General features: G+C 47.3%; 1 protein-coding gene across 46 annotated transcripts in view; it reads right to left on the reverse strand.

The window, feature by feature from the left end:
• The window catches only part of SUN1 (Sad1 and UNC84 domain containing 1), a 58,319-nt gene that overhangs the window by 16,036 nt on the left and 29,448 nt on the right, over positions 1 to 12,835 (reverse strand). For 4 of the 46 annotated variants that reach the window (XM_054251446.2, XM_017969278.4, XM_078364276.1 and 1 more), the window contains 10 exons: positions 9,649 to 9,846; positions 8,956 to 9,039; positions 8,528 to 8,638; positions 6,540 to 6,638; positions 5,989 to 6,082; positions 5,350 to 5,408; positions 5,072 to 5,214; positions 4,332 to 4,541; positions 2,428 to 2,514; positions 1,186 to 1,229 (listed from right to left, as the gene is read on the reverse strand). In XM_054251446.2, the coding sequence (XP_054107421.2) occupies positions 1,186 to 1,229; positions 2,428 to 2,514; positions 4,332 to 4,541; positions 5,072 to 5,214; positions 5,350 to 5,408; positions 5,989 to 6,082; positions 6,540 to 6,638; positions 8,528 to 8,638; positions 8,956 to 9,039; positions 9,649 to 9,846 (1,129 nt within the window). The remainder of the gene's footprint in view (positions 1 to 1,185; positions 1,230 to 2,427; positions 2,515 to 4,331; positions 4,542 to 5,071; positions 5,215 to 5,349; positions 5,409 to 5,988; positions 6,083 to 6,539; positions 6,639 to 8,527; positions 8,639 to 8,955; positions 9,040 to 9,648; positions 9,847 to 12,835) is intronic. The other 42 variants (XM_078364295.1, XM_008989181.5, XM_078364278.1 and 39 more) reach the window with 19 other exon arrangements.

A 12,835-nucleotide genomic window follows, 5' to 3' on the forward strand; every position in this document is an offset into this window, starting at 1 on the left:
CATGGGAGAAATGAGACAACATTTATCAGTAATCATAAAGCTGAATCTAAATTTTCATGCTGATTGAACAAATAATTGCACTAAAAATACATGGCCTTGGGGTTTTATAATTCAACTTTATGAGGTACTGTGTCTTATAACATACAGCAATATATTTACATTTATAGGTACAAATAGTTGTTGAGATACCAACAATTCATATCTAAAAAAGCTCACTCCTGGATAAACACTTTAGGACTGACATATTCGTGTATTAAAGCAACTTGTTACTGAAATAAAGGCTTTGGAAGCGGAGAAAACTGTGCTCCAGCACTCACACTTGTCCTCAGAAAAGGCACACGGGGCACAGGGGAAGGATGGACCCTCCTGAGAGCAGACATGAGGACCTTGGGAAAGCACAACCAAGCCAAGTCTGCTGAATCTACAAGCAGGGAGGACTGTGGGAAGTACGTGCTGTGTGCATAAAACTAAGGAAGACAGACAAAGCTGCTGTGCTGGGAACACCAGTGAAAGGGAAGCACCATTTAAGGGGGCTTCGGGTAAATCAACAGTCATGTGGAAGAAAGCCACCTGGAGTGAGGAGCAAAACACCAGCTTCCCAGGAACTGCAGAGGGATCCGGCTGTGCCATGGATTCCAAGGACAGCAGGATCAACGGCCACTCGAAGAGGCCCGCTGTGACATGCCCAGCACAAATTGGGAGGTCCTGGAAGCAGGTGACCTGCCCACATGGGGCTGTCTTCCAGGAGCAGCAGCAGGGATGAGACTGAGCTGTAACCCCGTCCACCTAGACGCCCCGTCCACCTAAGCACAGAGCCCACCATGACTCCCACCATGAAGCGGGCTGTGATGTGGGCTATCGACCTATTTTCTGAGGGTGGCCCTACAAGGACACCAGAGTTGAAGACCTCAGGCACAGCAGGGGTGCACGCAGCACCTTTGAGAATGCTGAACTACAGAGGTCCATGCCGCATGGAGGGGGAGATGGCAAGCCCCTGAGGACCCCTCTGTCCTCATGTGACCCAGCAGGACACCCAGCAGGGGTGTGTCTGTTGGCCACAGACCTCAGGGCCTTCAAGTGACACTTGGTGGAGGCAGGCCCCGCATCATCCCCACCATGGCTGCACCCTCCACATAACCAAACACACACACAGAAGACAAGTGAACGTTTTCCAAATCATCCTACCTGACTGTTTTTTGCTTGGTCTGTTCTAGTTCCTTCTGGATGGCCTAAAAAATATGAGAAATAACCTACTGAAATACATAAGTTATATATTAACTTTTCACAAAAACATATACTTGATTAACTTAAAACTCCATTGATTTATCTGGAATATCCCCTTTAATTCAAAGTCCAATCTGCCTATGGCTGGCAGGGAGGAAGTGTTCATGGTACATTTGAAAGAAACCTTTCAGCAGACATCATGTGTGCGTGCAAATCACGCAGGAACTGCCTTGCGGGCTCGAAACATGCAGCTCCTGCAAACCAGCACCCAGGCTGAGTCAGCTCCCTGTCACACCTCCAGAGTGTGTTCTCAACGTGGAGGATGGGGGCACAGCAGATGCACACATGAAGCTGCGCCATGCTGAGCATTAGCGTTGGCCCCAAGTCTGACTCCACGGAGGTCTCCACAGCCCAGCCCAAGGCAGGTGAACACAGAAGGCGGCGCCCCGCACACCCTCACAGGTGGGTGGGCAGGTGGGTACATTCTTGCCTCTGCCTGTTCCTCTCAGCCCTTCCCTCCCTCCCAGGTAAACCTGCCTGATCTCACAGGGTCCATAATTCAGGAGCAGATCCCAAGATTCCCAAAAGGAAGTGCTAAATACAACCCTTGGCCTCATCACATTTCCCAAGGTAATTCGATACACACACACAGACATGTGACATGGTATGCTCTGTGTGAAGCACCACAGACACAGAGAGCCGAAGCCTAAGCCCCACCCCCAACTCTCCAGGGCTGGGGGCAGCACAGAGGCCCAGCCCCTCCCCTGGCATTACCAGCAATTCATGGTCACGGGCTTCCCACCCAAAGCTAGTGCTGTTTGTCAAAAGACTTAGGTCCTTTATCTCCCCTCTAAAGACACTGCAAGGAGGCTGTGTGACAGCAAGGAAGCACCCTGGAGCCAGGCGGAACTGGATGGGACCCCAGAGGCTGCCTGGAGTGTGCAGAGCCGCCTCTTGGCATGTGCAGCCCTGCTCTGTGCTCCTGAGAGACACAGGAGGCCCAGGAGTCATGCGCCTGATTAAATATCAGAGCCCCACAGCCGCTGCCACACGAGAGAGAAAACAAATGTTGCTTCCCGTTTTACACAGAACAGAAACAAATACCCTAAAAAGAGGAATATTAAATGACTAAGGGGATTTAAAATATTAGCCATAGTTGATTTTCTTTTTATTTTAAAAGAGCATAAGGTCAAGAATAAATACCTCAGATTTTTCTCTCAGTTTTTCCAGAATATCTTCCAAATGTGAGATGCGCACTTCATGTTCTTGGTGAAAAGCCACAACATCAGTCTTAGGAAAGAAAAGGAGTGAACAAATTATGGAGAAAGTTAAGCAACAAAAGACTGGCAAATTAGGCCAAGGCATTTCTACACGAATACTGACGATCAGAGACTATGTGGTCGCATTGTGGCACACATCATTTTTTTTTAAAAAGACAGCGTTTCACCATGTTGGCCAGGCTGGTCTTGAACTCCTGACCTCAGGTGATCCGCCTGCCTCGGCCTCCCAAAGGGTTGAGATTACAGGCGTGAGCCACCACGCCCGGCTGTGGCACACATCCTAAAGGAAGAATCTGCTTAATAACAACATCCTGGCCGGGTATGGTGCTCATGCCTGTGATCCCAGTACTTTAGGAGGCCGAGGCAGGCAGATCAAGAAGTCAGGAGAGTGAGACCATCCTGGCTAACATGGTGAAACCCCGTCCCTACTAAAATAGAAAAAATAAGCCAGGTGTAGTGGCACGCACCTGTAGTCCCAGCTACTCAGGAGGCTGAAGCAGGGGAATCGCTTGAACCTGGGAAGCAGAGATTGTAGTGAGCCAAGATGGCGCCACTACACTCCAGCCTGGCAACAGAGCAAGCCTTGATCTCAAAGAAAAAAAAAATCCTTATCTTCATCCCTGCTTTAGAGATCCTTTCCTCCCTTCCTCTCTTGGCTACACTCCAGTCTGGGTCATGGGTCTCCTCTGTGGCCCAGGCTGGAGTGCAGTGAGTGGCATGATCTCGGCTCTCTGCAGCCTTCACCTCCTGGGCTCAGGGGATCCTCCCATCTTGGCCTCCTAAGTAGCTGAGACCACAGGTCTGAGCCCAGGGTACTGAAACACCAAACCCCATGAGACCCTGAGGCCCTCGCCGTCTCCAACACACCGACCATCCAGCACCCCTGGACCACAGCGGGACATGCTGCATCTGTGCTGTCCAGCAGGGCAGCACCAGCCACTCATGGCTACTGAGCACCTGAAATGGGGTCATGCACTTGAGAACCTACATTTAAAAATTCTGTGTGGTGCTAACTAACATAAATGTATGCAGCCATATGCAAGTAGTGATGTCCTCCACTAGGCAGTGCAGATGCCAATGTGAACTCGAGGCTCAGGGGAGCAGGTAACAGACTCTGCCAGCTGCCGGGGGAATGAGCATTTAACCCTGTGCGTGCTGCTTCAGAGGGAAGCCCTGCCCTGCACTCCCAATCAGCGCTGTGATCACACCCACAGACAGGCATGTGTTGGAAGGCAGCTTAAGAATGGGCTCAATCTGTACTAAAATGAGCCCAGGCCGCGTAACAGTTAGTGTTCACTGAACTGTTTTGAATAGGTGTCAACTATTTTCTTTACAAGAGAGGGCATCCTCTGAACCAGAGGTGCCTGGATCCTGACGCAATCCCTGCGGTGGGTGGGAGTATCTTGGGCTGTCTTGGAAGAGGAGCACATCTGGGACCTATGTGAGATGGTGCGTGTCCATCTCAGTGGCTATACAGTCTGCAGTGACAGAGCACCATGACCTGCCACCAAGAGGGCAATCTGGAGAAAAGGACACAAAAGGCCACATTTCTCCATGACCAGGAGACTTCCCGCTTGAGGTTATAACATGTCTCCTGCCTACCACTTCCATGTGAGCTATGGAATCCACAGTTCCTGGTCCTCAACAAACAACAGGAAAGCCACTCCTCCCTCTCAAGCACACTGCTCTCAACAACTAAGAACAAAAAGCGCAGCCCCTTCTCACAATGGCACCTCTCCTGTCCCCTCCGTCTCCCAACAGGAGAGAACATGGCACCCAGAAGCGCATTGGTGTTACTGTGGAGCCCAGTAGCCCAGCAGCACCCACCTCCCTTAGGTGCTGTCCCACAGCGTCTCTGACTGATGCTGACAGCCCGGCAGCACCATTGTCCATCTGGTCCACCTGAGCCTGCAGCTTCTGAAGCATGGCAGTTAGCTCTCGGAGATTCTCGCCATGGTGGTGGCACTGTCCAGACAGAGAGGCTACCTGCTGCTCCACGCCCCTCATCCAATGCCACGGAAAAGCCTCACTGTCACCCTGAAATGGCAAAAAGGAAATGAAACCAGGTAGTCAAGTGACCATAAGCACCAAGTCTGTCAAAACCTCAAAACAGTGTCTTCCAGCAAGATGCCAGCTACAGAGTAGACAAGCAAACGAAAGGAGGAATCCACAGAAACCTGGAGTACTGGGGACTCGATCCTTACATGCATGACTGTGGGCGGTTCTCATTTTCTTCTCTATACTTTCTATAGTTTGCATAGTAATGAATACTATGTTTTTTAAAATTAAAACTAACTGAATCACGAGAACACTTTAAATGTGCATTTGAACTATTTTAGAACACTTAAGGAGCTCCAAAGACTCGCTTATCTGATATTTAAAAATATTTCCTAACACAGGGCACCCGCCTGAAGTGCCCGGATCACAGCAGTGTGGAAGCGTCCCCGAAGACCACACATGGGCAGTGCCCGCTTATAGACCTTGCTACCCTCTCACCTGCAGTGTGGAAGCATTCCCAAAGACCACACATGGGTAGTATCAGTTGAGAGGCCTTTCTACCCTCTTACCTGTAGAGGCTGGTTCAGGTGAGAAGTCGCAGGTTTAAGTATGTCCTTGGGGTCATCCACCTGCTGTGTTCTATGCAGGCTTACCCAGTTCCACACAGGCAAAAATGAAAAAAAATCATCCTGGCCCCGTAAGGAGAGACCTGCTAAAAGAGAAAAACCACCACACATGGGTACATCACACTTCTCAAAACATAGACTTACATGCTCATTTTTCCCGCTAATTCACACATATGTGTATAGCTTGGCCATAGGAGGCAACTAAGCCAGATACAACTTACCTAGTAAAAGGAAGAGCGGGATGAGGAAGACTAAAAACTTGCAGATATTTCGAAGGCACCTGGGATTAAAAATAAAAACCTTTAGCTTGGAAAAAGTTTCAGTCAGGGTTCACCAATCTGCTTTCCCCCTCTAGATAATTTTGTACAAAATCCACCCCACCAATATTAGAAAAGCAGTTAAGGTTTTATCTACAAGGCTTGTGATGCCTACAGGAGAACTGTGTATAAAATGGCGTCCTTGAGGCCTGTGTTTCCAAGCACATGCTTATCAACTCTCCGGCACGGACTGAAAGATCTGAGCTATCCTGAGTCGCTACCCCTGTGGATCACTGGCATACTGAGGGGCCTGATACCCCTGGGAACTGCAGCAGGGCAGGAGCCCGGACCTGGTTCCCCATCCTGCCTGGGCCCTTCCAGCTACCTCACCTCTGCACACCTGTTTTTCCTAATGATACCCGCCTTTCTTATCTCATAGGTTGGTTTGAAAAACTAAGAATATAAAAGCACTTTTGTAAAATATACAAACACTATGTGAATATAAGCAAAATCCTTATAAAATAACAAGTCAAATAAGAGCCTGCAATCGGCACAAAATTGGTTCTTTAAAACACCAACCTGACGTGATATCCATTTCCTTACCTGGTAAGAAGAAACACATTCAGCCAAGAAATCAAAGTAACAAACTGGTACCATCCAATCCCCAGCCACCAGAACACTCCAGAGGCTGCCTTCCCTACAATAGAAAACACCAAAGGTTCTAAGGAAATGTTCTTAGGAAAACCAAGCTCCTAAATAGACTGTTTCTGAGAAGGCCAAGCTAGAAGCACATGAAGATGAAGCTGGAGGTGAAGAAGTTGATGATGCTTATCACCATGGCAGGAAGCAAGGTAGTAATGGATCATGCTGATAGATACACAAGACAGGAAGCCCCAGATCCATGCATTCTCTGCACAGTGTACTCAAACAGCCAGATTTGCCCCAGACCCAACTCCAGAGAAACGAAGTACACTCATGCAACAAGTACAGTAAGTTAACATTGCTAACTTATGAAGAAAAAGCTACGTTACGCTAAGGGTCAAAGCATGAGAACCTAGATGAGATTTTTACTTGGTTAGGTAAATCATCGCGTGCAGGTGCTTAGCTTCCAGAAGCTCTGGAGAGAACACAACACAGAAACCCAAAATAGCCACCTGGAGCAATCACAGCCAGCCAAAGGGCCGACCACACCATCCTGGACACAGCCCGCCCCGCGGCTCCGATCCTGTGAAGAGTCTGCAGCAAGAAGTAACCTGTGCAGAGAAGATGTCTGTGGGCGCTAAGGCCGATGCCAGAGACCCAGCCTCTGCCCTGACAGCACGGCCAGGATGCACACACCAGACACTTCACCAAAGCCCACGTCAGTGTGTCCAGAGTCTCCTCAAAAAATACAAAAAAAAAAAACCCAAAAAATTCTTATAAGTGTTGACAATATTGCACTGACATTACCATCGAAAAGCTCAGTTCTTTTTTTTTTTGAGACTGAGTTTTTCTCTTGTTACCCAGGCTGGAGGAGTGCAATGGTGCAATCTTGGCTCACCGAAACCTCCACCTCCCAGGTTCAAGCAATTCTCCTGCCTCAGCCTCCCGAGTAGCTAGGACTACAGGCATGTGCCACCACGTCCAGCTAATTTTTGTATTTTTAGTAGAGATGGGGTTTCACCAAGTTGACCAGGTTGGTCTCAATCTCTTGACCTCATGATCCGCCCACCTTGGCTTCCCAAAGCGGTGGGATTACAGGTGTGAACCACTGCGCCTGGCCAGTTCTATTTTTTAATAGTTTTCATTTACTTCTGCCTGAAGATACTTAAGATGTAAAATGCAGATACCCCTACAAAACCCCAGGAAGCGGTGGTTGGAAGCCACTCTTTAAATGTTGGCCATTGGTGCCGGCACAATTTACATTGGAAAGATAATACCATATTTTAAAGCAGATTGAAATTTCATAGACACCTGCAGCTCACATGCTCTAAGTGAGAAAATAATTACTCAAAGACCAAAATTAAAATTATTCTAAAGGCTAATATTTTCTAGTAAAAAAGTGTTTCAGAATGGTAACACGGCACTACCAGATTATGAAATGTACCACAATAAACTTAGTATCAAACCACACATCACATAAGGCAGGAAACTGCTCATGAAATCAATTTTGTTCCAGATTTTTATTTTTAGACACAGGGTTTTGCTATGTTGGCCAGGCTGGTCTTGAACTCTTAGTCTCAAGTGATCTACCTGCCTCGGCCTCCCAAAGTAAGTTTTGTTCCAGTTCTCATTGTAGGTAGTTCTATCCTCAGACTGACTTAACGTCTGCCTATTAATTCCTGCAACTATGTAATTACAACATGGTCAACATGCAAAGAAATATGGCTTATGAGGATTTAAAAGAAAAATCAATTGTTTTATGTTTATTAATTAGCAGGTGAGACAATTATTTTTGAAACTAATTTTTTTTTTAAAGATGCCTAAAGAGGATGTCTCTCTGCCAAGAAAGTTTCAAGTGTAGATTGGAAACATATAATGTGCTCATGTAAACATCAGGGACACAGACAGCAACCACTAACACAGCACAAGGCAGAGATACAGCTGCTGCAAGCCTCAGTTCCTACACAGGAGAGTGAGCAGAGACTCGCTTTTCCTCGACTTTTAATCTCACATAAATTCTTTTCAAACATTTAATTCATACTAAGTAAATTTACAAGGAGGCCAGGCATGGTCGCTCATACCTATAATCACAGAACTTTGGGAGGTCGAGGCGGGCAGATCACCTGAGATCAGGAGTTTAAGACCAGCCTGGCCAACATGGTGAAATCCTGTCTCTACTAAAAATACAAAAATACTCCTCTACTCAGGAGGCTGAGGCAGGAAAATCACTTGAATCAGCGAAGTGGAGGCTGTAGTGAGCCAAGATTGGGCCACTGCACTCCAGCCTGGGCGACAGAGTGAGACTCCAACTCCAAAAGAAAAAAAATTTACAAGGAAGCTTATTGAGAGAGATTCACCCTGTTTTAAACTAAAGTTAATACTATTCCTATCAGTTTTTACAGCAAGGCTTTAAAGCACTTGAATGCCAAGCACAAACCAAACAAGGCACAAGCAGCATGGTAACAGGGCGGGATGAGACAGATATGGGGTGAGGAACGACCTGCGCATGCCCAGATGTGCCGGAGGATCCCTGCCTGCCTGGACGGCCTTGGCGACTGCAGGTGGGCGGCTGTGTGTGCGTCGAGGTGCGTCTTGCCCTTACAGTCATCGCCTGTGGGTGTGGTGACAAGCAGTGAATGTGGTGGATTCACAAGCAAACTGTGTCCATCTCAACTGTGCATAGCAACAGCAGTCTGAAAAAACTAGGAAACTCAATTACACACAAGACAGTTAACAATCAAAGCAAATGCAATCTGGTGGCTGAGCTTCTGTGACAAAGGCTTAAGCAGCAGCTTCACCAGCCTGTCGTCATCAGTGAGGACAACCATGTCACATGGGCTGTTCATTCTCTACTGCTACTGCCCAACACGACAGCGTGTGGGACCAACTCCATGACCGACGCCCACAGGAAAACAAAGCCATACTTACACAGTGCTTCCCCATTTACACTGAGGTGGCCATCCTCTCTGAGAGACTCTCTCACATTCACTCTCCCACAGTAACTGGCATGAGCTGCAACACACGCAAAAGAGGCTTAGAAAACTCACCAGCACCGAGTCAAGTGCTTCTCGCACCCCGATGAAGTCAACATGATCAGAGAATGTGCTAGGCTAGCCACTTCCACAGAGTTCAGACAGCCGATGGCTCCTACCACACAGGTGAATGCAGGTGACAGGGCTCGGGCCATGAGAAGAGACGTGAAAGAACCCCCCACCCTCTGGCTGAATCACGTGTGTGGCCCAAACAACACAAAGATTAGCCTGCATAAAATAGTTTTGTAAAACTAGATTCTAAATAGCATTCATGTTTTTGCCTTAAAAAGGTAATAAAAAATCAAAAGTTTAGCACAGTAAATTTTCATTTAAGAAATAACTTTAAAGATGTTTCAACACTGATCAGCTTTCAGAGAAATGAACGACACACAAAACAAATTAAAAGTTCCACAAGCTCCTGAGATGCAAGATCCAGAGTGGAAGCAGGAAGAGTGGAAGCAGGAAGAGCCAGCACCAAGACTGTAAGAGGTGGCAGCGAGGGAGGTGCCGTGCAAGGAAAAGCACAATGCTTTCTCCACCTCGAAAGCATGATGTGGTGGAAAAAGGAGGGAAAAAAATATTTAAATACCTTTTGATTCATGGCTTTTTGACTTATAGCTTTCAGAGTCACAATCTTTTGATTCATAACTTTTCAATTTGTAAAATTCTGATTCATAATTGAGCTTCATTAAAACAACTTGAAAAAGTTGAACTAAAAATGATGAAAAAGATGACGCAGTGTATCTGGCCAGCCACAAAATCCTATTCATGTACAAAGATGCACCGCCTATTAAAAAACCATGAACATGCATTATTTCTTCCCATAAAGCCAACATTTACTTCCTGATAAGTCAGATATCCAAATTATTCATTTCAGGCAAAGCACTTTTAGAATGGACACCAAAGACACTCAGGAAGAGCCCAACTGGCAGTGGACAGTAGACCCTGGAGGGGACACTCGAAGTAACCCCCCAGGGGGAGGCTGCCAGCTCCACTGACGCACTAGCAATAATTTACAAAGCACTGACTCACTAGCAATTGTCTACAGGGTACCCGAACTGCGGCTGCTTCACTCCAATGCCATTTATGCACACACCACGACATTCAGATACTGACAGTCATTTGTTTCATGGCCTCTAACCCACCAGTTTGAGAATGGGTACACTGGAGCACCAGAATCACCTCTAGAATCACCGCCTTTGCTGTTTATTATTTTTATTTTTAATTTTTGTAGGGACAGGGTCTCACTCTGTTGCCTAGTAGTGGCATGATCATAGCTCACTGCAGCCTTGAACTCTGGGCCTAAGTGATCCTCCTACCTCAGCCTCCTCAAGTAGTTGGGATTACAGATGCTTGCCACCAAGCCCAGCTGATGTTTTGTATTTTTCGTTGAGACGAGGTCTCACTGCATTGCCCAGGCTGGTCTCAAACTTCCTGAGTTCATGCGATCCTCCCACCTCAGCCTTCTGAGTAGCTGGGAGTACGGCACATGTCACCATACCCAGCTAATTTGTTTTTGCTTTTGTAGATATGGGGTCTTCATATGTTGCCCAGGCTGGTCTCAAACTCCAGACCTCATGTGATCCTCCCACCTCTGCCTCCCAAACATCTGGGATTACAGGTATGAGTAAGTACCCAACCTATTTATTTGAGACAGGATCTTGCTCTGTTGCCCAGGCTGGAGTACAGTGGTATGATCTCAGCTCAGTGCAGCCTCGACCTCCTGGGCTCAAGTAACCTGCCTGCCTCAACCTCCCAAGTAGCTAGGACTACAGGCACATGCCACCTCTCACTTTAGAAAACACAATGTGTTGGGCCAGGCGTGTGGTTCATGACTGTAATCCCTGCACTTTGGGAGGCTGAGGCGGGTGAATCATGAGGTCATGAGTTTGAGACCAGCCTGGCCAACATGGTGAAATCCCATCTCTACTAAAAATGCAAAAATTAGCCGGGTGTGGTGGTATGTGCCTGTAATCCCAGCTATTTGGGAGGCTGAGGCAGGAGAATCACTTGAAACCAGAAGGTGGAGGTTCTAGTGAGCCAAGATCGTGCCACTGCACTCCAGCCTGGGTGAAGAACTCCATCTTAAAGAGGAAAAAAAAAAGACACAATGTAAAAATGATACAATGTGATCCCTGATGTTTTTTTCTGCTAATCTAAATGTGTGGGATGATATTCCACAAATTTAACAGGTTCAGCTGTCTGCCTGATGAAGTGCTTCCGATGAGGCTACTCTCCTCACACTCCCAACCTAGCAAGACTTGGTGACTTAAAGATCTGTTCAGGCTGGGCGCGGCAGCTCACACCTGTAATCCCAGCACTTTGAGAGGCCAAGGTGGGCGGATGACGAGGTCAGGAGATTTAGACCATCCTGGCCAACATGATGAAACCCCATCTCTACTAAAAATACCAAAAAAATTAGCTGGGCATGGTGGCATGTGCCTATAATCCCAGCTATTTGGGAGGCTGAGCCAGGAGAATAACTTGAACTAGGGAGTTGGAGGTTGTAGAGAGCCGAGATCACACCACTGCACTCCAGCCTGGCAACAGAGTGAGACTCCGTCTCAAAAAAAAAAACAAAAAAAAATCTTCTGTGGCAAGTGGTAAGGTGTGGTGGCTCATGCCTATAATCCCAACACTTTGGGAGGCCGAGGTGAGCAGATCACTTGAGCCCAGGAGTTGGAGACCAGCCTGGGCAATGTGGTGAAACCGTCTCTACAAAGAATATAAGAATTAGCCAGATGTGGCAGCGCACGCCTGTAGTCCCAGCTACTGGGGAGCTGAGGCAGGAGGATTGCTTGAGCCTGGAAGGCAGGGGTTGCAGTGAGCTGTGTTCATACCACTGCACTCCAGCCTGAGCAACAGAGTAAGACCCTGTCTTAAAAAAAAAAAAAAAAGGAAAGAAAAAGATCTGTGGCATAAGGCCAGCTGGAAATGGTGAAGCTCAAGTTACAGTGACTTTAAAGAAATAAAAAAATTAGAGCTTTATTATTTTCTTTCTTTTTTTTTTTTTGAGACAGAGTTTCGCTCTTGTTACCCAGGCTGGAGTGCAATGGCGCGATCTCGGCTCACTGCAACCTCCGCCTCCTGGGTTCAGGCAATTCTCCTGCCTCAGCCTCCTGAGTAGCTGGGATTACAGGCATGCACCACTGTGCCCAGCTAATTTTTTGTACTTTTAGTAGAGACGGGGTTTCACCATGTTGACCAAGATAGTCTCGATCTCTTGACCTCGTGATCCACCCGCCTTGGTCTCCCAAAGTACTGGGATTACAGGCTTGAGCCACCGCACCTGGCCACGAGCTTTATTATTTTCAAAACAATAGTGAGAAGCTACTTGTGAACTGGACCCTATACTAAGAAAACATAAGCCTAAGCAGTGGGCACGGTGCCAGCTTAGTTCACACTCTAGCACCAACTTGAGAGAGGCTGTCGGCAACAGCCAGTCATGTTATTAAGAGGGAATCCATGGTCAGTCTCACTCATAATAAAAATCCTGAAGTTTGGCTGGGTGAGGTGGCTCATGCCTGTAATCTCAGCACTTTGGGAGGCCAAGGCAGGTAGATCACTTGAACCCAGGAGTTTGAGGCCAACCCGGGCAACATGGCAGAACCCCATCTCTACAAAAAACAAAAAATAGCTGGGGGTAGTAGCTAATAGGCAGGCTGAGGTGGGAGGATCACTTGAGACCAGGAGTCTGAGGCCTCAGTGAGCTGTGATCACACCACTGCTCTCCAGTCTGGGTGACAGAGCAAGACCCCATCTCAAACAAACATTGA

The sequence above is a fragment of the Callithrix jacchus genome, chromosome 2 (assembly GCF_049354715.1).
Source record: "Callithrix jacchus isolate 240 chromosome 2, calJac240_pri, whole genome shotgun sequence".
Lineage (NCBI taxonomy): Eukaryota > Metazoa > Chordata > Mammalia > Primates > Cebidae > Callithrix > Callithrix jacchus.